Source organism: Nothobranchius furzeri, chromosome 12 (genome assembly GCF_043380555.1).
Source record: "Nothobranchius furzeri strain GRZ-AD chromosome 12, NfurGRZ-RIMD1, whole genome shotgun sequence".
Classification (NCBI taxonomy): domain Eukaryota; kingdom Metazoa; phylum Chordata; class Actinopteri; order Cyprinodontiformes; family Nothobranchiidae; genus Nothobranchius; species Nothobranchius furzeri.
Window position 1 is genome coordinate 63,956,660 of NC_091752.1, and position 23,709 is coordinate 63,980,368.

Sequence of the window (23,709 nt, forward strand, 5' to 3'; positions counted from 1 at the left end):
GGGTACCAGTAAAAATTGAGTTCGGAAGCGAGCGGCTGCGGAAGGCGGGGGCGGACCGGAGCGGAGGTAGTGGAATTTGGGGGTTACAGCTGCGATCCAGCTGAGCCGATGAGACCGTTATGTTAGATCAGTGGTACTCAATTTAACATGTAAACATACTCAAAGAAAAAAAAATATTTTATGAATTAAAGCATTTGTTTAAAGTAATATTTCAGTTTTTAAGACTTTAAGAAATTGCTTTCAAACTGGTTTCAGTGGTTCTTGAGCCATAAACTCCAGCAACTTCACATTGGATGCACTCTGCAGCCCTCTGCTGACCAGAAACTGCACTTAATAATTTTGTTGGCAGCACAAGTGGGAGGTATTTACCTGCTTTCCCACAATAGCTGTTTACTATGCCGGTTGCTAATAGAAAGGTTAGCAATTAGCTCTTTCAATTCACCAACTGTCCATAAAGAGCACACAACGGCATCATGCCGGAGCCTGTGAGTAAAAGTAAGAGAGTTATGTCTTTGGGAGGTGAAGCAAAAAGCTAAAACCAGAGTGAACATCAACACAGCCTACACTAGTTTGAGGGAGCTAAAGGAGGCTACAAAACCACACACTGATGGTGACCTGGCTTTGTTGCTACTGAACTGTTAGTGATACTTTTTTGGCCAACAAGGTGGATCTTTTTACTTCGTGGTTTGTTTTGTACCATTTGCCTTGTGTTAGTGTTAGCTTGTTCGCTAGCAACAATAGCTTTTAACCAGTAGGAGGTAGAAGCAGTAAACTGTTTAATGTTGCTTTAATCTTTCATGGCCCTCTTTATATGTATTCATTTAGTTTTTCTACTCAAAATGTTACACGTCGTTAACCACGTTTAGCTTACCAGGATTAGCCAAAGGTTTTGGTACAAATGTCTGTACATTATGTTGGAGTTAACCATGCCATTGCTTTGGGTTTGGAGAGAAATAGAAGAGGGTGGGCTGAAGGAAGAGATGCAAATGAGGTGAATTCATCTCTAGTGGGTGGGTGGAAACGTTTGTCTTTTACCAAACAACCAGAAAGCCAAAAACTCCGAGCTATTTGTATTTGTGTGTTGCAGCATTCTGGGTTTGTAGAGAATATGTTAGATATCGAGATAAATCAGTTTCACGAGTGTGAAACTTTTTCTCTGCTCACTGTTACTTAAGGCTGCTTTGTCTTCCTGCGTGTGGTCAGCTTTAACATCTATTCTTGAGTCTACGGCTTTGTCCTTCCTTCCTGTCCGTCCCAATATTGTCACATTTATGTGTGTGCGTTTAGTTTGAGTGTGTTGTTGGCTGTGGGCTGGAAGAGGGGGACAATACTTTTCTTTTTGTCCGTATTCAGACCGTGAAATCGCTTTATCCTTGTTGAGGCTCTGTCTCTGCATCAGCGGGCAATTTCCCTTCCGTGTGTTTTGTCGTCTTTTACACGGTGACTGTAACTTGTTGGGACCACATTACAGTCCCAGCAGGTAAAAATCACTCGTTTTTATGGCTTCATTAATATCTGATAAATGTAAGGTGCGTTTGATTCAGTGACTACACGGGTTTAGTCTATTGTGTGTTTTCTAGTCTAGACATTTTTTGTACCAGCTTAGTTCAACTCTGTTGGAACCGGTTGAATAGAGGAAAAGTTTAAGTAGCCGCTCTGGTTTTGTGAGGCATCATTGTTGAGTTGTTCTATAAAACTTAAATTGGTGCCGTTGGATTTATGAGTCTATGGATTTTAACAGTTTAATTACAGTTTGTTGCCTAATGCTTAAACAAACGAGATTCCCGTCTGCCCCGGCTGAATGTTCTTTCAGTTTAATGAAAAAATTCTATCGACTTGCCAAACAAGCCGCTAGAAAACTTTAGCAGTGGATCTTTAACAGAAATGTCAACAAAGATTTTTTCGAGTGGAACTTAGAAACTATTGACTGGAAAAAAAATACCATTTTATAAAATATATTGGGATGGGACTCTGTTAAGTAATTTTATCCAATTAATCAGAGGTTTTATAATAAATTATATTGGATTAATCTCATTTTAATCATTCTAGAAAACTAACGCCAAAGCAATTTTTATTTTTTATTAAAACAAATTTTATTGAGGCGCAGAATCAAACAATAGACATGGACTTTAATATTGTCAACTCAAGCTCTATTGATTTCTGAGAAAATGCTTTAAAGTTTTTCAAGTATAAACTGGAAAATAAATAAATTAACTCATTCACTGCCAGCCGTTTTCTGATCAGAAAAGCCCTTCGCTGTCAGCAATTTTCTGCATTTTAGTGTTTTTTTAAGAGTCACATTGCGTGCTAAAACTACCAAATCAACCAAAACAAAGCGGAGACTCACCTCTTGTCAAATTGTGAACGGCAGAAGCTTTTCCGAGTCACGCCCATCGACATATAAATATTGGACAATGGGTTTCCATAGACTCCAATAACACGTTTTTGAAGAAAGATGGGAGGTGGCCACCACCGCCATTTTGACCGTGTCACAGGTTCCATCAAGCCCAGACAATTCCACAAAAGGGAAGAGAGGAGGAGCTGAGGGTGGGGCTGTAAGGCTGGGATCAAATGATGACACCCGGTCGAACTAGCTACAAGCTAACCTGAAGCAAACCCAAAGATAACGCGGATGTGGGAGCTAAGCTAACGGAGGTAGCAACCTAGCTACAACCGGAGTTAACTGTGCACAACACCAGAGCTTCTTAGTCAGAGATACGCCGAGCTGACCGCTGGGTAAAACCGGGTGGAAAACAGAGGTCTCCCGAGAGCTCCACAAGGTGATAGTGGGAACCCAGCTCCACCAACATGTTATATTTCAACCCATTTTCTAAAGTGCAGCATTATGTTAAATGCACTGGGTTTTACCCTATTACATTTAAATTTCATGGTTAAACAGTACATGTTAAAATCTAAGCTCAGCTCGGCAGTGACCTAAAATACATAAATATAATTTTACTTACCGAAAAAAATGAAGTGGAGACTCCTTGGATGCTCTATTAGTGCAATTAATGCCACAGCAAGTCATTTTGTCCAACAATTGCACACATAATATCCAAAAAAGAATACACAAACGCTACAACTAATGGTCTAAGCTGAGAGACTGAAAATGACCTAACAGTTTCCAAGCCAGACCGAGGCTTTCCCCGGAGCTAGCTCTGCGGTCACGTGGGTCGGATGCTCATTGATTATACAGAATTTTAGGCTTTTAATACGCTTAAACAGAAGAGTGAGAAAAAAATTCACCCCCTCAGAGTTGTCATGAGTGTAAACTAGATCATTTAAACCAAAAACATGTTTTGGTACCAGGCTGTAAACATGTTTATTTCTGCTGTGAAATTGGTATTTTTAACATGGGAGTCAATGAGGATTTGCTCGCTTCTGACACCAGCCCCTAGTGGATGAGGGTGGAACTGCAATTTAATTTATTTCCGCGTGTGCCCGCATTGTGGGGGCTTGGTCGCGCCTCACCTTTTTTTTACAGCAGCAACCCAAAACGATCTCCTAACATGTGGATTTTCTGCTTCCTGTTCGTGTGGCGTATGCGGATGAAGATCGGCTTTAGAGCTGAGATTTTTGTTCTCTCGGTGCGGGGGCTCGTTCTGATGCCCACACAGTAAAAACATGCAAATGACGACCTTTGCCGTCAGTGGCAGTGAATGAGTTAATAAAATTCTGTATTTTTATTTACATGAGCTATCTGTAGATATATTAAAACCTTTAATGAGGTGTGGTTTACTCATTAAACACATTTGTGGTGTTCTCTAGTGTAAATCAATGCCTTATGAGCCATTTAAAAAAAAGTGAAAAAGCTGAAAGAGGTGGGCTGAAACTCCTTATTATTAATGATATGCGCACATCTCGCTTCTGATTGGCTAACAGAATGTGTTCAACCATGTTGCTAAGTCACTATCACGAAGACCCTCTCCGCTGTCTCTCATTGCTGCAAAACATTTTTTTAAAAGCCTTCCTGTGGCTGGGCATGAGCCAAGATGGGTGGGGTCATTAATGCAAATTCACAGCATGACCTAGATATGTGAGCATTTTCAAATCCGAGCGTTTCAACGTCTTATTTTCTATCAGAAGCCAATGCATGAGACTGGTGTAGGAGACTATTTTCATGTTCAGCCTGCATGAAAATCTGAGTGACTGATTATAATCAGAAATAATAATTAAAAATGTATTTTTAGTAGACCACACCTTTAATGAGATGTTCAGTTTTCCTTTGTAAATGAATAGTTTCATCATTGGAATTCCACTCCCAGCTGTCCTCCAACACCAGGAAGCCTACGTTCCATGAGCTCTGTGTGTCTCAGTTCTGTGAATCATGTGGCCACCACTGAGCTCACAGGTCTTTCTTACTGGTAATAAATATTTTTCATCATCTCTACCACCATCTCCCTGGTTTATTTTTAAATGACAAAGTTAGAACTTGGAGCTGCTGGCATGTAGGTTCCTGTCAGAGGGTGCCACAGAGCAGTCGAGGGTCGAGGCTGGGACATCATTCTAGATAGTCGTTTGTGGTATTTTTGTCTTCTGTGTGCTGACAGGTTTTTTCAGGAGTCTAAACATTTGGGTTTGGGGACTGGGGGGTGGGGATGGATGCAGCGTTAAAGAGTTATTATGGAGATGAGGCCACCGTGACACAGCAGAGATGTAAGCCCAAACTTCAGCAGCCCATTTGTTTTCTGTCCCGCTGACCTTTTGAACACAGCTGGGACTTCTTCCTGTCGGTTTTCTCACAGCCCTCCTCAAAGTGCTGCTAGTTTGTTTCGTCTCACTGTTTTTGTTGACTACTTTGTTTATTTGCTGCAGAGTTTTCTTCTTTTAGTTCATGTAAGACTTGCTACTTTAATTGTAACCCTGCTATTAACAGAAGAAGATAGAAAAGGGTAAAAGGGTTTGGAAATTCAGTGGATGGTTGAGATTCAGCATTTCTAATGGTATTTTCACCATTTTGGGGTGTAAATATAAAACTTTTAAATTATAATAATCCTATAATAATGTTGAAGACTGCTCCTGAACACCTTCAGATTGCGATAAATATGAATGAAGTCTATCTTGACCTTCCTTTTGTGAAGGGAAAATTTGACTTATTTTACAATCTAGTGAATATAATTGAACTTGCTGCAGTTATGGTCCTAAAATAAACCAGGGCTTTTGTTTGATGTATCATGCGTTTAGATGACCTTCTGATGAAATAAACAGATTGTTTTGCAAAATTGGAGCTGTTTGAAGGTGGCCTGTGTGGTAACCAGTTTGTAACAAAAACCCATGTTTTAGGGATGCGTATCGGTGAAATTCTGTCGATACGATACGTATCACGATATATTGCAATTAGGGCTGCACGATATTAGGAAAACCTGTGATATTCGATAACTGTGATTAGTATTGTGATGACGATACTTGCGATAAATAAAAACTTAACTCAGGAACAAAAATAATCAAAAACAAAGAAAAAATGACAAAAATATCATGAAAATGAGAAAAGCAAAAGATGTAAGGAAAGGGAAACAGAAAATGAACAAGAAAAGGCAATCAGTGGATCTGGGGAAAAGCAGAATCAGCAGAAAGAGCAGAACAAAGCTAACTCAGGTGTTCGCTAACCATCAAAATTAAGTGCCGTCCGCCTCGGGGGCAGGCATCTAACCTGTTAGAACCCACCCAAATGAGTGAAGAGCTCTATTTGATCTGTTAAAAAAAATCACGCTTCCGTTTGACAGAATGCATTATGTGTAGCAAATATTTGAGCTGACCATTCATTGGGATATTTATCTGTTCTTTGCGATATGCATATTGTGCATGCTGATATCGCGATAACGATATATTTACGATATATTGTGCAGCCCTAATTGCGATACGTTCAGCCAGACGATATTAGCGTTTTTTTTTTAGACTGAATTTATTGTAGGAAAATTCAATAAACAGTCCAAACTGATGAGTAACATGAGGTATCTGAACCATAATAAAGGGATTTGAATTTCAGTTTTAATGAAATTTAGTTTCATTTCACATGAAAAGTATGCACTGGTAACATGCAAACAAATTTAGGGTTTGCCAACGCTAGCTTTCTGGAGCTCTATATATAGATCTTTATTGTTGTGTTGTGTCTTCTTTCCCCTCATGGTTACCACAAGTGTTTGGCATGTCTTGCAAACTACTTTTGTTTGTTGAACGTTGTCTCTCTTGAAACCAAAACATCTCCAAATAAGAGACGTGCTGTGGTTTTAAACGAGTTATTTCCCGCTTACATTTCCCGCCCACGTCTTGCCCTCAGCCATTGCGACGCTCTGTAAGCTAACTCAGGTGTTTGTTTGCTAGCCATCCAACTGCAGTGTCACCTGCCTAGGGAGCGGGCACCTAACAGAAGAACCCACCCGATTAGCCACATGTGGGAGGGGCTCTATTTGATTGGTTAAAACGTCACACGTCCGTGTGATTGACAAAATGTGTAGCAAACATTTGAGCTCTGTTCTTTGCGATAGATTTATCACACATGCTGATATCGCAGTGACCGCAAAATTGCGATGCACTTTAAAGGGACTATAAGGAAGTTTGACAGCCAAAACATGTATAGAAATAATAAATGTCTTCTTCATACATTCTCCTGCAATGCCCTGGTCCTGTAGAATGAACCCTGGCATTTTTACTGTGATTGCCTGTTTTTCTGTAAAATCACAGAAAAAGAGAGATGCTCGGGTCGAGCAGGCTGCTCCATGCGCGTTCACGCTCAGGCATAGCCCGTAGCATTTGCTATCCGTAGCTTTAGCAGCAGAGAGAGAGGCAGTGCCAACTCGGCGACTTTGTCCCTGTTCCTAACGCCTAGTGATGAACCTAGCTACATTTCTGAGGACCCTTAGCTACTTTCTGTAGAACTTTCTTCTAGATATTTCCTGCAAATTAGCAACAAAATAGCCATTTTCGCTTCAAACCGTTCTTTGGATTGACGTTGTTTCAGCTGTCATCAAGGATATAAAAGTTACAGATAAATTGAACGTCACTGGCGCTTTAGCTCACCTAGTAAGATGCCTGACTCTCATGCAGAAGACCTGGGTTCGACTCCAGTTGTGAACATAATTTATTTGGAGTTTCTTTTTTACATTAATGATATATTTTTTACAGTAATAAGACGCTCAAATTTTTATTTGAGACTCGCCGAACGGCATTGAATTCACGGTTAAAAAAGATGTGGGTTCAACAATTTTTCAAGCAAGGGAAGGGAATGATCTGAGCAATCTTAAACCTTTGTCGGCTGTGCTGAAGAGAAAGGTACAGAACCAAATTTCATTATTTAGCTGCGTGTTCTCCTGTCCTCTGTCCTCCGGGCCACACACACACACACACACAGGACTGTCTCAGCTGTTATTTTCATTAAGGAGTGTGCACGTACAGCATGCACGCCTCATGCACGAGCTTACTTTTGAAGCTGCAGTTACGCGTTAGGCCTGAGTGGCGATCGCGAGCATAAAAACTTCAAACTTCCTTACAGTCCCTGTAACAAATATCTATTATGCTAAATGTATTTTAAATTACTCAGATGTTTATCTTGCTAACAGGTGTAGCCTAGCAAACAACACCTTCGTAGTTGGCTCTATTTGGTTCAGACCGGCTCAGTGTTTTCATGGCACACCTGGGGTGTTGGAAGGGTAAAAATACTGCAATATCAGTATGAGTTATTTTATAAATCTGGAAGCTATAGTTATTTTACTCCCTTCAATACGCCTTTACCCCTCCATCGTGAGGACCTAATTCTTCATCCCATGCTGTTTGTTTCCTCATAGCTAATTGAAACCATCTCCAGTGTTTGGCCCGTCTGTCTGGAGTGTAGGTTCATGACCCGTCAACAAACGCCCCGCTCACACCTCCACTTCCAGCTGTCTGATGCATGTGTTGTTGTAGTGAGTACAGCACAGGGCCAGGAAGTGACGACACTCAGGAATGCTGGTATAACACACAGCTCGGTCTCCAGGGGATCGGTGCCAGGTTGGAATGAACATCAAAAGGATTTACACTGTGAGAAGAGAAGAGGAGCAAACCTTTCCACCTCATCACAATAAAGATGAGGTTCAGACCTAAGGGAGCCATAAAAGTTGGCTTGGAGCTGCTGGCTGATGAAGGAAAGGGTTAAAACACTCAGGAATGAAGCCCGTTAGTTTGAGTATCGCTTATGATGGAGGGAAGAGGTGGAAAATGGAGGTGAAATTAGGATCTGCTTTAGAACGCATGAACGTCATCGGGACAGCAACAAAAGCAGTTATAAAAAGTTTTACTCTGTTCGTCGTTATTCTGAATAAAAACATAAACATCTGAGCTAAAATTAGCTTTTTTAACAATACAAACACAACAAATCCGGGGTTTTTATTTCATTTTTCCAAATTGCCATCCACATTCCCGCAGCCTTATGTAAGCAGTGTGTGTTTAAGTGTGCAGCAGCAGCAGCTCACACACACACACTCACACACACACATCTTTACACACACAAAGGGTGTGTGTTGGTTCACAAGGCTGCCTGATTTGTTCATGCCGTCACAGCTTTTTACTTCATCAACTCGTTCTCATTTACTGGTCTAACAAAGGGAGGATTGTGGTTAATTACACACGCACACACACACACACACACACGCACACACACACACGCACACACACACACACACACACACACGCACGCACGCACGCACGCACACACACACACTGACTGGTGGGTTGAAGCATCTGCATCATCTGGTGTTGATAATTGCTGTGAGCTTTCTTATCGGGCTCTAATTTCTCTCCTGGTTTTAAACCTGAACAGCGTGTTTTCTAGTTTACAGCTCAGAGTTAAAACACTCTTTTCTGTGTTGTTTGGTTGTAATTAGTTTCTTTTTTTGAGAAAGAAGGAAACTTTCTGTTTCTAGAGGCGTCTTTTTGTTACAGACAAGCTGTTTGTGTGAGCTGCTCTTGACTCCCAGTGACACCAGCTGAATTTTTGGGGTTATTGTTCTTCTGCAGAGTAAATTTAAAGTCACTCTAGTGGAGAAGCTGATCAAGCTTGTGTTTCTTAGCATTGAGGACACCATTTATCTTGGTCTGATCTCCTAAACCTGAAGGAAACCTCCACCATGCTTCACTGTTTCCTGCAGACACTCATCATCATCGTTCTTCTCTTCATCCATCCGGTGATTAAGCCGCCTTCTGATGCAGACAAACCAGCTGACTTAGTTCTTTCTGCCGTTCTTTTGCTCTTGTTTGTAGTTGAGTCACTTGGCTTTGTATTCATGTTGAAAGTCTTTCACTGGGCTTCTTTTGGATGGACGTCCCAGAGTCCCACAGGTTCCTTTCAGCTGTGGTGGACACAGCATGATGCCCATTTCCTGTGTTTACAGTCCTCAACTTTGCCAGTTTTTACTCTAAAGCATCTTGAAAGGAAATCCTAAACTTATAACCAGCAAAACAACTACACACACACACACACACACACACACACACACACACACACACACACACACACACACACACACACACACACACACACACACACTTTTGATATCAAAATGACCTCCTTGGGTTTAGCTCATGTCTCTGCTGAGCTCAGTCTTGTGTCTGAGGGTAACACGTGACAGGAAAGTGTCTTCTGTAATCTATAATCTGTAATCCAACTTTGGTTTAGAGTTTATCTCACTCATCTCCTACAGCTGTTTCTATTTCAGTCGGTGACTCGCTTTCTGCTCACATGAAAACGATGATTTTCAGCTCCTCTTTGAGAAAACTGTTCAATCATCAACCTGAATTTAATCTTTGATTTAATCTGATCCAATCAGATGGATAATTCATCCATTTTAGGTGTGTGTGTGTGTGTGTGTGCGTGTGTGTTTATAAGTTAGTGACTGAATTCCCATGTGATGATCAGATACTCTGGTGTGAGGCTGTTTGTGTCTTCATCATAGTAGACACGAACCAGAACCGTGTCGGTTTGGAGAAGCTCCGTCTTGTGTGTAGAGCAGCATGTGTTTACGTTTGAGCATCAACATGACATGAGTGCATCATCGACGCATCTCAGTTCCTGCTGCGATGTCGGAGGAAACGTGAACTCAACGTACGGCCAGGTAATAAATCGAAAAGTGATCCTTACCGAAGTTTCTGACTCGTATAGAGATTTTTTCCCATGTCAACAAATTAGATTAAAAAAAAAAAAGAAATGTTTATGTTGTAGTGATGCACCGATATGAAAATTTTGGGCCGATACCGATATCCGATATTAAGATAACCCGCTGTTATGGCCGATAACCGACATACTGACATTAATGCTTCTGAAATCAGCAGATTTTGTATAGAGTGAAAATTATTAAAGCTGAATTGACGTTATTATGTACACACACACACACACACACACACACACACACACACACACACACACACACACACATGCACACAAACACCCATTTACGGTTCTGAGATGATTACAATCACTGTTCACATGACCAAACCGTACCCCCCACCCCCCCACCCACTGAAACAGATAAAGAAATGGAGACGAGATGGAAAAAATGATCGGTTGTTAATATCGTCCCGGTTTTATTTATCGAACCGATACCGATATGTTAAAAAATGACGAACATCGGCCGATACCGATATTGATGCCGATATACTGTCCATCCCTGGTATGTTGGCAGCGTTCATGTCCCTTTAAGAAGCTGTGCCACCTTGAGTAACGTAAAAATGTGTAATACACGTGACAGCCCCATCTAGTGGACAACTTTTGTTTCCTCGCATACCTGTAGTTGTCGTCCATTTATCGTTATAGACAGGGGTGCACATAATATTTTTGGGTTGGTACTCAGGGGAGAACCTATGGTTGCTGCTTGGTCCTCACATTTTTAATGCACTTAATTCTTAACTCACAATAGGAACAAAACAGAGTAACGCGTAGACGATGCAACATATTTAGATTTTGTCTGGAAAACAATAAGTACAACAGGTATATATTGCCCGCTTAACTTAAACCTTCTAGTTTTCAACTAACATGACTGAATTGTCTGAATGTAAAACACAATGTGCTGCTTTTGTGAAAACAAAAATCAAATAATATAAATTTCAAATCGCTTAACTTCAGTGCTCTGAAATAGTAATTTTGTTTTTTAAATGGCATAAATGCCGTTTTTATTTCTACAGACTCTCATCATCCTCATCACGGTCCTGACTGCGTTCTCTGCTGTTGGTATGTTTATCAAACGCTGGGTGATTGAAGTTTCTAGTGCCTATGTAAAAGGCGCTGTTTTTGTCTGCGAGGGTGGGATTTTCACGGCATGATCTGCACCAAATCTCTGTGCGTTCATCGTTTGTTTGAAGCCAGCTGACCTCCTGCAGCCACTTCTCCGCGAATACTCTTTTCTTTTGCGGTTCCGACTCAGTCTGACGTTTTTTTGGAGGCGGAGGAACACCAAAATAATTACTTAATGGAGCTTGCTTCTTGGACATCTTTAAAATGCTCCAGAAATGTCTTCCTTCCTCCACAAAGTCTTAGGTGCGCGAATGCGTGCTGCAGCTTTTTTCCAGGTGCGCGTTGTTTATTTTGACAGCGCATGCGCACCTGCGGACCACTTCTGTGCACACCTGGTTATAGAGGTGAATCCTCAATGTATGGTGATATTGATTTTAGGCCACATCGCCCAGCCCTAACTCATCGTGTGCTCATCTAATGTTGAAGGTTCCAAAACCTGTTGGATCAGGTAAGATGTGGATCAGAAGCTACACCTCACAGGGGGCGCTGCAAGATTCAGAAGCTAATATGAGGATGCTAACGGAGGCCGTGAGGAAAACTTTGTATGAAAGAGACTCATCTGAAGGAAAATTAAAAGGTTTTCAGTGGTTTATTACGTTGGACTGTAAACATTGTGAAACAGCTACTTTATTGGAGGACATTAATAGGACTCTTGTGGACATAAAAAAAGACGACGTCTCTGTTCGGCTTCAGTGAGCTATTTTATATTTCCGATTAGTTCGAGAAAAATTTACTGTATCTACATTTATGATTGTTTTTCATGTGGGAAAACTGCTGATGAACCCAGAAGAACGCGGTTTACCACGCGTGTTACGTGTTCAGCAGGTTCATCACCAGCAGGATGGCAGGAGTGTGCTTGAACTCATCCGGTGGACTTTCCTGTGTTTTTTAACGTTGCAGGGTTATGAAAAAAGCTGTAAGTGTTTCCGATATCGCGCAGCTCGGTTTGTAGATTTCCTTGACGGGATCCTTTCAGTTATGGAGCACCTGGTGTGGAGTTCACAGGACTCCACAAAGAGACCTCTGCTGTCACGCAGATTCACTTCCTGCCTGGTCAGGTGAGTCGACTCAAAGAGTCTTTGAAAAACAGAAACTCGAGTTCATCGAACACCTGAGACGTGATTCTGCCTTCCCCCTAGTGTCGTCTTCTGTCTCTGCTGGATGACAACACGATTCATCTGTGGGAGCTGGTCGCCGGACCTCCAAAGGAAGTGGGAGGGGCTAAGAAAGAGGGTGTGGTCTCTCTAAAACAAGTGGACAGCTACAGCCTCCCTGGAAGGCCTGGCATTGAAAGCTGCAGGTATGAATCTTTTATACTTTAAAAAACTTGGACATCATTATGTTTTTCACTTCTTTGCTCTGATTGGATCGTCTTCAACATTTAAGTTTATGCTGATGGCGGTTACTCAAAGGAAGCAAAAACCGAACAAAACACAGAGCTCCTTAACGTTTACCTCTGTCTTCTTCTGCAACCTTATTGTTTTTAACCCAGTGCTACGCGAGTGACGGTCCTCCTCTTGCTCAAGTCATGTGACCTGTTGTGCATTGGGACAGAAGGAGGAGGAGTTTACTTTGTGGAGTTGCCTCGCCTCTCTCTGCTGGGGAACCAGACGCTGTTCCAGGATCAGATCACACAGAGGTGAGGCCGTATTTATGAGAAAATAGAAATGGTTTAAAAATACCCACAAAGTTGTAGTACGCAGAGATTGTCGTGTGATCAACCAAGCATCTGTGAATTTAGAAAAACATCTGCCAACACACACACCTTTCTGATTCTGACACACACACTTCTGGTGCTACATTTTGATAACCCCCCCCCCCCCCCCCCGCCCCCAAAATTCTCAACATCGATTCGTGAGCCGAAGCGTCTTTGCAAAGAAAAAAAGAGCTAACTGGAGTCATTCTGTCCGTGACACGAGGCAGCCCAGCTCCGGCTTCACCTGGTTAACTGCTCCAAGCCACGCAGAGGGGGAGGAACGCGTGGTGGATGGGTTATGATCCAATCATGAACTCATTCGCTGCCACTCATTTCCTGATCGGTAAAGCCCTTTGCTGCCAGCGTTTCTCACCATTATTACTGGTTTTTTTTTTAAGCGGAACAGAACGTTGCGCGCTAGGATGATGTCGACGCCAAAACAACCAAAACAAAGCAGAGACTCACCTCTCACATCAGGAAGAATCCGCGTGTTTCGAGCGTTATCTGTTCTTTCGTAATCCGTTGTTGAACTGTGATCGGCAGAAGCTTTTCCGGTTCTCTTCTCACTTTTTTTTACAGCAGCGGCCCAAAACGATCTCCTAACACATGGATTTTCTGCTTCCTGATCATGTGATGTATGCGGAAGAAGATCGGCTTTAGAGCTGAGATGTTTGTTCTCACAGTGCGGGGGCTCGTCCGACGCCCACACAGTAAAAGCATGCAAATGACGAAAGTCGTCATTTGCAGTGAACGAGTTAAGTTCATGATGACTGGATAAAGCTTTTCAAGGAATAAGATTTCCTTTTTTTTAACAAGACTTTTAATTTACTGGCTGTCATCAGTAAGAGTTTCAATCAAAGTGACAAAAACGTTTTGCATGTTTAGATTTTTTTGCTCGAGACCAGTTTAGAAAAACTCCGTTTATTTTATTTTGTTTCCCAGTTTGTTTTTCAATCCTTTTACTTTCATCTTCTTCACAGGGCATCTCAGTGTGTGTCCCGTTAGACTAAACGTTACACACACACACACACACACACACACACACACACACACACACACACACACACACACACACACACACACACACACACACACACACAGCTTTGTTGATCCTAACAGCAGCAGGCAGGTCAGGTTTAAAGGGTTCATGTTCCATGAAGGAAAGACGGATGTGTCTGCTTTTTGAAGAATTAGAGAAATGGTTCAATAAATCTGTTTGTTTCATTATCATATGATCGTTTGGTAATATCTTTTTTTTTATTTTGTAATTTAACGGCTGATAGGATCCCAGATTTCCTTTCAAGTTAATTATCCATATTTACCTTTTTGACTTTGCGTCTGACACAAGTGTGAAGTGAACAAAACTGAACTAAAGGGTCACTTTAAAGTGAGTAAAAGTTAGAAGTAAATAATTACAAAGTGTTACTGAAAGCCTTCTGTTTGGAGAAACAGAGTTTTATAGATTAATGTGTCACCGTGAAAGTTTTTAGATTGAGTCGTTTTTAAAAAGGGAAATAATACAGTTTGATCTAGCCGTTAGCTTATCAGTCCTGTTGGATATAAACTATTTCTTTGGACAGGGCTCATTTATGATGTCATCTACAGTGTTTGTGAGAACCTTTGAGCCACGCCTACCAAACTGGTAGATGTGGGCGTGTCATGCAGGACATTTTTGAACCACGTAGGACAATGTCCTCGCTTGCTTCAGATTTGTATCTATTTGAAGCTTTTGTAGCAAATTTGGAAAACGATTTAGCTTAAAGCATTTTCTTCACATTTTTTAACAACCTTCTAACACAGTATAGAGCTCCGGACGTCACGTGACTCAGAGTAGACGCCATGTTGGCAGGCAACAAAGGTAAACAAAAAGAACGGGATCGGCTTGGATTTTACTTCGTCGGAGTTTACTTCACACTTTAAAACCGAAGAAATCGTTTTATATAGTCAGAAATGAAATAGACTAAACATATCCGACCCTTACCGTGCCCCTGGGATACTTTTTAAAAACGCCAGAAGCTGTCGGAGCGGACCTGGCCAGGGAACGCCTTGGGATTCCCCCGGAGGAGCTGGCCCTAGTGGCTGGGGAGAGGGAAGTCTGGGCCTCTCAAGCTACTGCCCCCGCAACCCGACTCGGGATAAGCGGATGAAAATGGATGGATGGATGGACAAATAACAGATTTACATGTAAGAAGTTTAAATAGAGTGCTGTGCTGTTTGAATGTATAAACTGAACGCCAAGAGAAATCACTAGTTTGATTTTTTTCCGTGAATAGAATAAATGTGTCAGGCAGGAGCGTCTCAGGATCTGTCTGAGATCTGTCTCGGTGAGACAGATAATAGCAATCCAAAGTACTTTTTATGTGTGATCTGACAATTGATCAACCATTGCTTAAAAATGAAATACAGCTTAGCCGGTTAATTGCTGTGATCATAAAACACGTAAACGGCAGCACGCAGAACTCACGTGGCAACGTTTTACGTGCTGTTTACTTGTTGCTGTGAGTAATAAGACAGAAAAAGCCACGCCAAAATAAGTTTAGGAAGCCCACTAAGAATCATAATAAAAGCATTTAAAATAAATACCATACACAGTTGAGGAAACGTTGGTTTAAGTACCTGATATGAAGCGGTCGTTGCAGAGGCGAAAACCTTTACTCTCGGGATCCCACAGCTTCATTTTAGCCCGGTCACTAGCGAGTTTTATTACAATGATCCAACGTTTGCGGCGTTCCGGATCTCGGGGAATCCTGTAGATGGCTCATCCCTTATGTCGTCCGCGTCTGTTCTGTTATCCTGGGGCACAACAGGAATCTACCATATTTCCCGTTTGATTGAGTTTTCTGACAATAACAAATGGCCCAGCTGCCGGCTTCTGCCTGCCAATATGGCGCTGTTTCGATTTGAACTGTTGCATGCCGGGAGAGACGTGACGTCAACTCCCGGAGCTCTATAGCTGTAACACGTTTGGACCCAAAAGCAGCTATTGGACCAGCTGGCTGTTGGTCTCACCAAACTGCCGCACTTCCCTGGGTCCTCCACTCATCACTGGTGTGAGAGGTTTTTCCATTTGAATTGATGGACAACAAAAGACAATCGCGGTAGATGCGTTCCAGACCTGGCCGCGATGGGTGAAAATCCGGCGAAGTAGGGACACCATATTTACAGTATTTATTTAACAGGAGAGGGAGCGCAGCTGATCCTCATCAGCCTGATCAGCGGGACGGCTTTAAAAGGAGGACGGTTATCCAGATACGACGCCGGATGATTAACTACTGCCTGACTCGCTTCTCCTCCGGATTCGCTCCTGTCTTGGAGACTTCTGGATACTCACCGGTTCGCTGCCTGGATACCAACTCCGCTCTGGCGTCCCGCTCTCCACCGTGCTCACGCTCCCTCTCCGTTACCTCGTCCTCGTCGTCCTCATCCGTCTACTCTGCCACCTGGAAATCTACAATTTGCCTCTGGATATCACCCCGGCTCAACTCCCCTCCACATTCACCCTGAACTTCCGCATTTTGCCACTTCCTGGTTTACCCTCTGCTGGATCACCAGTGCGCCCTCAGTTTTCCTCATCATTAAAGAAATAAAATTATTGTTTATCGTTTACCTCGACTCGAGTCTGATTCTGTATGTCTTGGGTTAGACACTTACCCCAAAACATGACAGAAAAATACCGCGAATCGGTGAAAAATTCCGCGAATCGGCGAATTTCCCTTGAATAAATCTCCAAAGAAAAAATCCGCGAAGTTGTGAATCCGCGATAAACGAACCGCGAAGTAGCGAGGGATCACTGTAGATAAAATCTAGGTGGGGGAGCAAAAAGTGCAAAGCCACCCATTAACAAGACTCCACTCAAAGCCAAAGAATAAAGGTGTGTTTTCAGACGGCTCTTAAAATAGCCGAGCATGGTGGCCTGTTTGACACATGTAGGTAGCTCATTCCAGAGCCTCGGCCCCAGTCCCGAGAAAGCACGACCCCCTCGAGATTTTTGTCTGTTTGGGAACGACCAGCAGTCCTTGCTGTGCTGACCGACGGTTCCTTGAGGAAACATAAGGATGGATCAGATCCGATAGATATCGTGTTGCCAACTGATTTAAACATTTAAAAACAAACACCAGAACTTTAAACGAAATTCTAAAGGAGACTGGAAGCCAGTGTAGGGATGCCGAGACGGGTGTGGTGTGTTCAGATCTCCTGGTACCAGTCAGTAACCTGGCTGCTGTATTTTGGACCTTCTGCAGTTTCGCTATGGAGGCCTGCTTGATGCCTGCATAATGAAGGCGTGGATGACAGTCTCCAGATGTTTGCGTGAAAGAAACGGCCTAATTCTAGCTATTCTTCTGAATAACTGAAATATTTAGCTATTTTGGGTAGCTAAAAATGCTAACCAGGAATTACTGAGTGTAAGACTACTGTAACATGGTGGTGCAGTGGTTAGCACTGTTGCCTCGCAGCACGATGGTCGCAGGTTCGAAACTCTGCTGCGGCCTTTCTGCGTTGAGTTGCGTGTTCTCCCCATGCATGCGTGGGTTTCCTCCGGGTACTCCGGTTTCCCCCACAGATCACAACATGCCCTATAGGTTATAAATTGTAAGTCGCTTTGGATAAAAGCGTCTGCTAAATAAATAAACATAAACATAACTAAGGCAGTAAAAACTGGTACTTTTGGACCTGGAAAACGGCAACTGGCGTTAAGCACTATTTCGTTTCCTCTGGCAATGTTGGTATCCAGTTTCGGCGGACATGGCTCAAGCAAAATACCCGAGGGGAGGGGTGAGTGTTTCATGACCACGTTTGTGTTCGAACCCTAACTTTTTTGCTGATTCGCTATAACAGCTTTAAGAATGGAGGAACTTCGGTCAAGATGTCCGACAATTTGAAGTTTTTCGTCGGAAATTATTAAAGCATGTCAGTAATGTCTGTCCGACGTGATGTAGCAAACACTGCATCTATAGCAATTCTAACAATGCTAACTCTTTGCCAAAGGCTCGTAAGTGCAGCAGTTTAATATTATAACCTCTTTGACTTTAAATGGGAGGTGATTTACTCCATTACTTACGGTGAGTGAGAGTCACCTCTGGGTCAAATTAATAAAGCTTTAGCTCATATCTGCGATGCTCCATGAGATGATGATGATGATGTCATCTAGATAATGACTCTGGCGTTTACTCAGACTGGTCGAGTGTGTAATTAAAGTCATTTTTTCCGGGGTAGTGCAGAAACAAAGCACCCAGCTGACCATACATCTTTAATTAGCTCAGTAAGTCCAAGAATCACAGCTGGTTTAAAAAAAAAAGACAAGCAGATCCAATTAATTATTGATCGCTCTGCCTCTAATTATGTTGCTTACTCATTTAAAAGGTTTCTGTTTGACTGGAATCCTGTAAATCAATCGTGCTTGTTGCCTAGCAACCGCCAGTCACAGATGATCAGTGAATACCCGCACGGTCCAGAGGAAGAGGTGTGTGATGGCTCAGTGTCGCGCCGTTGCGAGTAAACAACCGACGGCAGTCAAACTGTCTTCTTATGGAAAAGCTGAAGATGTTTTTTCTGTTTCTTCCTCTCCAGGCTGCCGGATGAATACAGATGTGGAAAATCATTAGGACCAGTGGAATCTCTCCAGGAACACCCCCGGCAGCCAGGGAAGATTCTGATTGGCTACAGCCGAGGTTTGGTGGTCCTGTGGGATCTGAGCACCCATCAGGCTGACCAGCTGTTCCTCGGCAAACAGGTTTCATTCATGTTTTCAAAAAATGCAGATAATTATTGTTTGATGTGTCAGCTTTGAGTGATGCATGTGTGTGTGTGTGTGTGTGTCTAAATCTTCTGCAGCAGCTGGAGAGCCTGGTGTGGGAACGATCTGGGAGCTCATTTGTCAGTTCTCATAACGATGGAGGCTATTCAGTGTGGGCCGTTACCGGTGGCAACCCTTGCAGTCACCAGCCAGTGTCCTCCACCATCCCATACGGTGAGAAGAGCGCGCATGCACACGTCACACTGCTTGTTGTGTTTTAACTCTTGCTTGAGAGGAACGCCTGGTGAAAAACGTGAACTCGGCTGCTCGATGAGCTGCTGTCTGCGTTGTCTCGGTGAGGAGAAATGGCGTTCCTGCAGTTTGTTTTGAAAGGCGTTAAAAAGAATCTAAACAAACATCTGGATCAGATCTGTGGGAAGGGCTGGTTTTAAATTTAATTAGTATTTACTTCACATTTGATCGTCGGTTAAAAAAGTACACCAAGGATTTTGATATTTAGTAACTTTTGTGCTTTCTTTTTTGTTCCAGGTCCGTTTCCTTGTAAAGCCATCAACAAGATCTTATGGAGGACGTCCCAGACTGGGTGAGTGTCCTGAGGACGTTCATTCTGGTGTTGTGCTGGAGCTCAGATCTCACTACAAGGCCCTTTTTCCATCCATTTTCTTCGGCTTACCCGGAGTCGGGTCACGGGGGCAGTAGCCTAAGTCGATACGCCCAGACTTCCCTCTCCCAAGCTACCTGGGCCCGCTCTTCCGGGGGAATCCCAGGGTGTTCCCTGGCCAGCCGAGAGACATAGTCCCTCCACCGTGTCTGGCTCTCCCTTTAGGTCTCGTCCTGGTTGGACGTACCCGGAAAACCTCACCAGGGAGGCATCCAGGAGGCATCCTGACCTGAAAAAAACTTCCAACTCTTGGAGAGTACAGACGCTTTTTTTTTCTCCTCTCCCTCCCTCCTCATCCCAAGGCTCTTTGTCCTGTCTTTGGGTGGACGGCGCTTTCTGCATTTTTTCTGGAAACTGGAAATAATTAAAAATGGATCTGGTCAGTTGGTCTCTCAACACGATTGACAACATTTTTTCAATGATGAGAACGGGAGAAGGGGCTCCCGGATGCCCCTCTGGGACAGAGCCAGCTGGGCATATCATGGACTCCTGGAAACAGTGGAACCTGATCTGCCTCTCTCAACTGTCTGTAGAGGATTCTGAAGACGTCTGGATATTTGTGGTGTTGGTGTCAGGTTTCTTGCTTTTTGGCCTGAGCGGTTACCTGGCCTACCGGAAAATTAACAAGCTGTCGAGGAATATTGGCTGTTTCCCGGAGCTCAGGGATGGATTACACCGCGCTGTGAATGCACAGACTCATATGATTGTCGAGATGAGTCATAAGCTTGGAACTTTGGCTGAGATCCACGAGTTGGCACAAAAGATGGATGAGATCAAGGAGCGAGTAGACGAATCAGCACGGATTGGGATAGATTAATTTACGCCATTATTGGATTTTGAGAGGTTGAGGACCAACGGAACTTTAAGACGGAGAAGAAATCATCTCTGTCTGGCCCCAAAACAATTTCTTATCTGAATCTGGTGCCCTTTGAGCCTGTGAGGCTGAAACGAATCCCCACCCCCAGACCTCAGAAGAAATGTGGAATGCCGCCATCGCCATGGCATCTCTGTCTCCCCATCCCAGCCTAGGTGGGACTGCGAGCTGTGAATACCACTGAATCGTTCCAGGAGTCACTGTGCCCTCTAAACCCAACGACCTCCTCCACCTGTCCAGACCGAGGTGACGAGCGCTGCTCATAGTGGCTGCGTTCACTGATGTGAGGAGAGTCCCAAACCCTACCACCCCACCTAGTGGACACTTATGTTGTGTGATGTCTGAAGTCTGTTGCATTTCTGTCTGAGGTGTTTTTTTGCAGAGCAAAGCTGCCCTCCCTGTGGAGGGTAACTCTAATGTGCCTTTTGTTTCCTCCACCTGACTCAATCCTCATGTAACCCTCTGATCTCTATTACGGTAGCGCGACTCAGGGTTGCGAATGACCACAGTCACCAATTCTTGTCATGTGTCTTTGTCTTTGCCCATGTATGTGTACTGAAACTCTAATTTCCCTCTGGGATTAATAAAGTATCTTTGAATTGAATTGAATGACCCAGCCACCTCAACTGTCTCCTCTTGAGGAGCAGCAAATCTACTCCAAGCCCCTCCCAGATGACGGAGCTTCTCACCCTATCTCTAAGACACCAGACACCCTGTGGAGAAAACTCATTTCGGCCGCTTGTATCTGTGATCTCGTTCTCTCGGCCACTACCCAAAGCTCGTGACCATAGACGAGGGTAAATCGAGAGCTTCGCCTTCCAGCTCAGCTCTCTCTTCACCACGGCAGACCGGTACGACGCCCGCATCACTGCAGACGCAGCACCAATCCGCCTGTTGATCTCGCGCTCCATCTTTCCTTCCCTAAAAGTAATTAGTTAACCCTTTTCAGACTGACATTCTGGAACATTTGTGGACAATTCAATCCGGTTTTTAACCGGAACTGTGTTTTCAGACACACCACTTTTGTACCAGAACTTGTCCTTTCGGCTGCGTTCACACAGCAGGGAAAAGTTCCAGAAGTCTGACGGCGGCTGGGGGGTGGGGTGGGGGGTGTGGGGGGAGAATCGGACTTATGTTAAGAAGAAGAAGAAGAAAATATCATTTCTATAGCGCCTCTCAAGATAAAAATCACGAGGCGCTTAAGCATAAATCTGCGCACACGAAGACGCATAAGAGACCTGGATGATGAAGCTCAATGGTTAAAGGAATCACTGAAGCGGTGTGAAGCGCTCCGTCGCGCGTCTAGGCGGTACCGTAGGAGGCGAGCTGCCGTGGTTCGCCGCATGCTACAGGAGCGAGCTACCTAGGTGCGCACAGCGTCCCCCGGTCCCCTCCTCCTCCCCCTTGTCCGGAACTTTACCTCACCAGTCTGAAGCAGCCACCCTGTCCGTAACAATTCCGGACCTGTTACTAGGGGCTTCGTCCGGATAAATTCCGGAACACGTTATCCGGATGTTTGTATTCAGACAGAAAGGTCTTACGGACAGAGTCCGGAACATTTCCGTTTTTCATGGCCTGTCTGAATGAACATTATTGTGCAGAGGCGGGGCGGGACTGCAGCAGACACAGCACTAAGCTGGTTAAAGACGACGTTGGAAACCATGGAGTTATGGTTGTTCTGGTGAAATCTGTAAAATAACCTTTTGTTGTTGTTTAAGTTCCATCGTTTCCATCCTGAAATATTAAAACCTTTAAGCTTGCGCCTTTTTCCAGAAGGTTCTGAACCCGTATTGTGTCTCAGCTCCCCAGTGCTGCTGTACAGTGGCGGGATGCCCAGGGCCAGCTACGGAGACCGACACTGTCTGACCGTCCAGCAGGACAAAGACCACGTCACTTTGGACTTCACGTCTCGAGTCATCGACTTCTTCACCGTCCACAGCACAGAGCCCGAGAAAGGTGTGACCGACATCATCGATGTGTCTCCGGCTTTACGGAAGCATCCTCCTCCTCTTCCAGTCAGGAATCTCCTAACCTTCCTCTTCCTCCTCCCCTCAGAGTTCGACGACCCATCAGCCTTGGTGGTGCTGCTAGAAGAGGAGCTGGTAGTGATCGACCTGCAGACGCCCGGCTGGCCCGCCGTGCCTACTCCCTACCTCGCTCCTCTTCACTCCTCGGCCATCACCTGCTCCTGCCACATCTCCAGCGTCCCCCCCAAGCTGTGGGAGAGGCTAGTCAACGCTGGCAGAGCTCAGCGGGACCAGCAGCACACACACACGGTCGTAGAGCAGTGCTTGTGTGTGTGTTTTTAACTGTTTTAGGTGTTTGATCAGGTAGTTGGTAACCGGACTAGTTAAAACCTGCTAAGCTTGGTCGAGAAGATGAGAGAACACATAGCTGCTGTCTGTGTGTGTGTGTGTGTGTGTGCGTGCGTGTGTGTGTGTGTGTGTGTGTGTGTGTGTGTGTGTGTGTGTGTGTGTGCCCTTAAAGAGCAAATGTAAGCAGTTAAAGGCTTTAGAGTCTTTAGCTTCGATCAGCTGTTTGATCAGTGGCAGATTATACACACACACACACACACACACACACACACACAAGCAGCTGTTGAGTTGATGACTCATGGTTTCTCTGTGCAGCCAAACTACAGTCACTGTTAGCATAGCAGAGTCTAAAACCTGCAAACAACACAAGATTAATTATTATTATTGTTGTTATTGTTGTTGTTGTTGTTGCAGCAGTCCAGATAAATTGAGTACATAGATGAATAACGCTGACCATCATTTTGTTTCTGGTTGTGCAGAGCTGGCCGATTTGTGGAGGGAAGAATCTGGCACCTCCACCCAAACGGCAAGAGTTGCTATTGACAGGGTTTGTGCACACACACACACACACACACACACACACACACATGCGATTCCTATTGTATCCGGGGCTGGTTTTGGATACTGTAGGACTGTCCTGTTTACACGTTTCTGCATGGGCATTGGGGGTGGTGCCTGTGGAGTGGCAGATGGTCAGAGGTCCCCATGATGAAGATCCAGGGGGATCACACTCCTCAGCCTCCCTGGAAATGTGCTCTCCAAGGTGCTGGAGGGGAGGAGCAATGTGGTTTTTATCCTGACCATAATTCAGTTTAACTTTGAGTCTGTGGAGGAGTTTAAGTGTCTGGGTGGGTGTCGACAGCATCTTCAGTGATGTGGCTGTTGGACCGGTCCATTTGAGCTAAGCCAGAGAGCACCAGACCCTCACCTGTGGTCATGAGCTGTGGGTAACAACCCGCTCAGTAGGGTGATCGGGCTCCACAGTAGAGACAGGATGAGGAACTCGAACATCTGGAGTAGAGCCACTGCTCCTTCACGCTGAGAGAAGCCAGCTGAGGTGGTTCAGGTGTCTGGTCCGCATGCCTCTGGCCGTCTCAAGAGGGACGTGTATGGGCAATGCCCATGGGTCGAGAGGGTGCTCGCTGCAGAAC

General features: G+C 44.1%; 1 protein-coding gene across 2 annotated transcripts in view; it reads left to right on the forward strand.

The window, feature by feature from the left end:
- llgl1 (LLGL scribble cell polarity complex component 1) overlaps positions 1-23,709 on the forward strand; it is a 78,987-nt gene that overhangs the window by 29,973 nt on the left and 25,305 nt on the right. The window contains exons 3-11 of one of the 2 annotated variants that reach the window (XM_054735234.2): positions 12,234-12,315; positions 12,397-12,557; positions 12,750-12,896; positions 18,522-18,684; positions 18,786-18,921; positions 19,237-19,291; positions 22,045-22,199; positions 22,299-22,519; positions 23,038-23,105. In XM_054735234.2, the coding sequence (XP_054591209.2) occupies positions 12,234-12,315; positions 12,397-12,557; positions 12,750-12,896; positions 18,522-18,684; positions 18,786-18,921; positions 19,237-19,291; positions 22,045-22,199; positions 22,299-22,519; positions 23,038-23,105 (1,188 nt within the window). The remainder of the gene's footprint in view (positions 1-12,233; positions 12,316-12,396; positions 12,558-12,749; positions 12,897-18,521; positions 18,685-18,785; positions 18,922-19,236; positions 19,292-22,044; positions 22,200-22,298; positions 22,520-23,037; positions 23,106-23,709) is intronic. The other variant, XM_054735235.2, reaches the window with a different exon arrangement.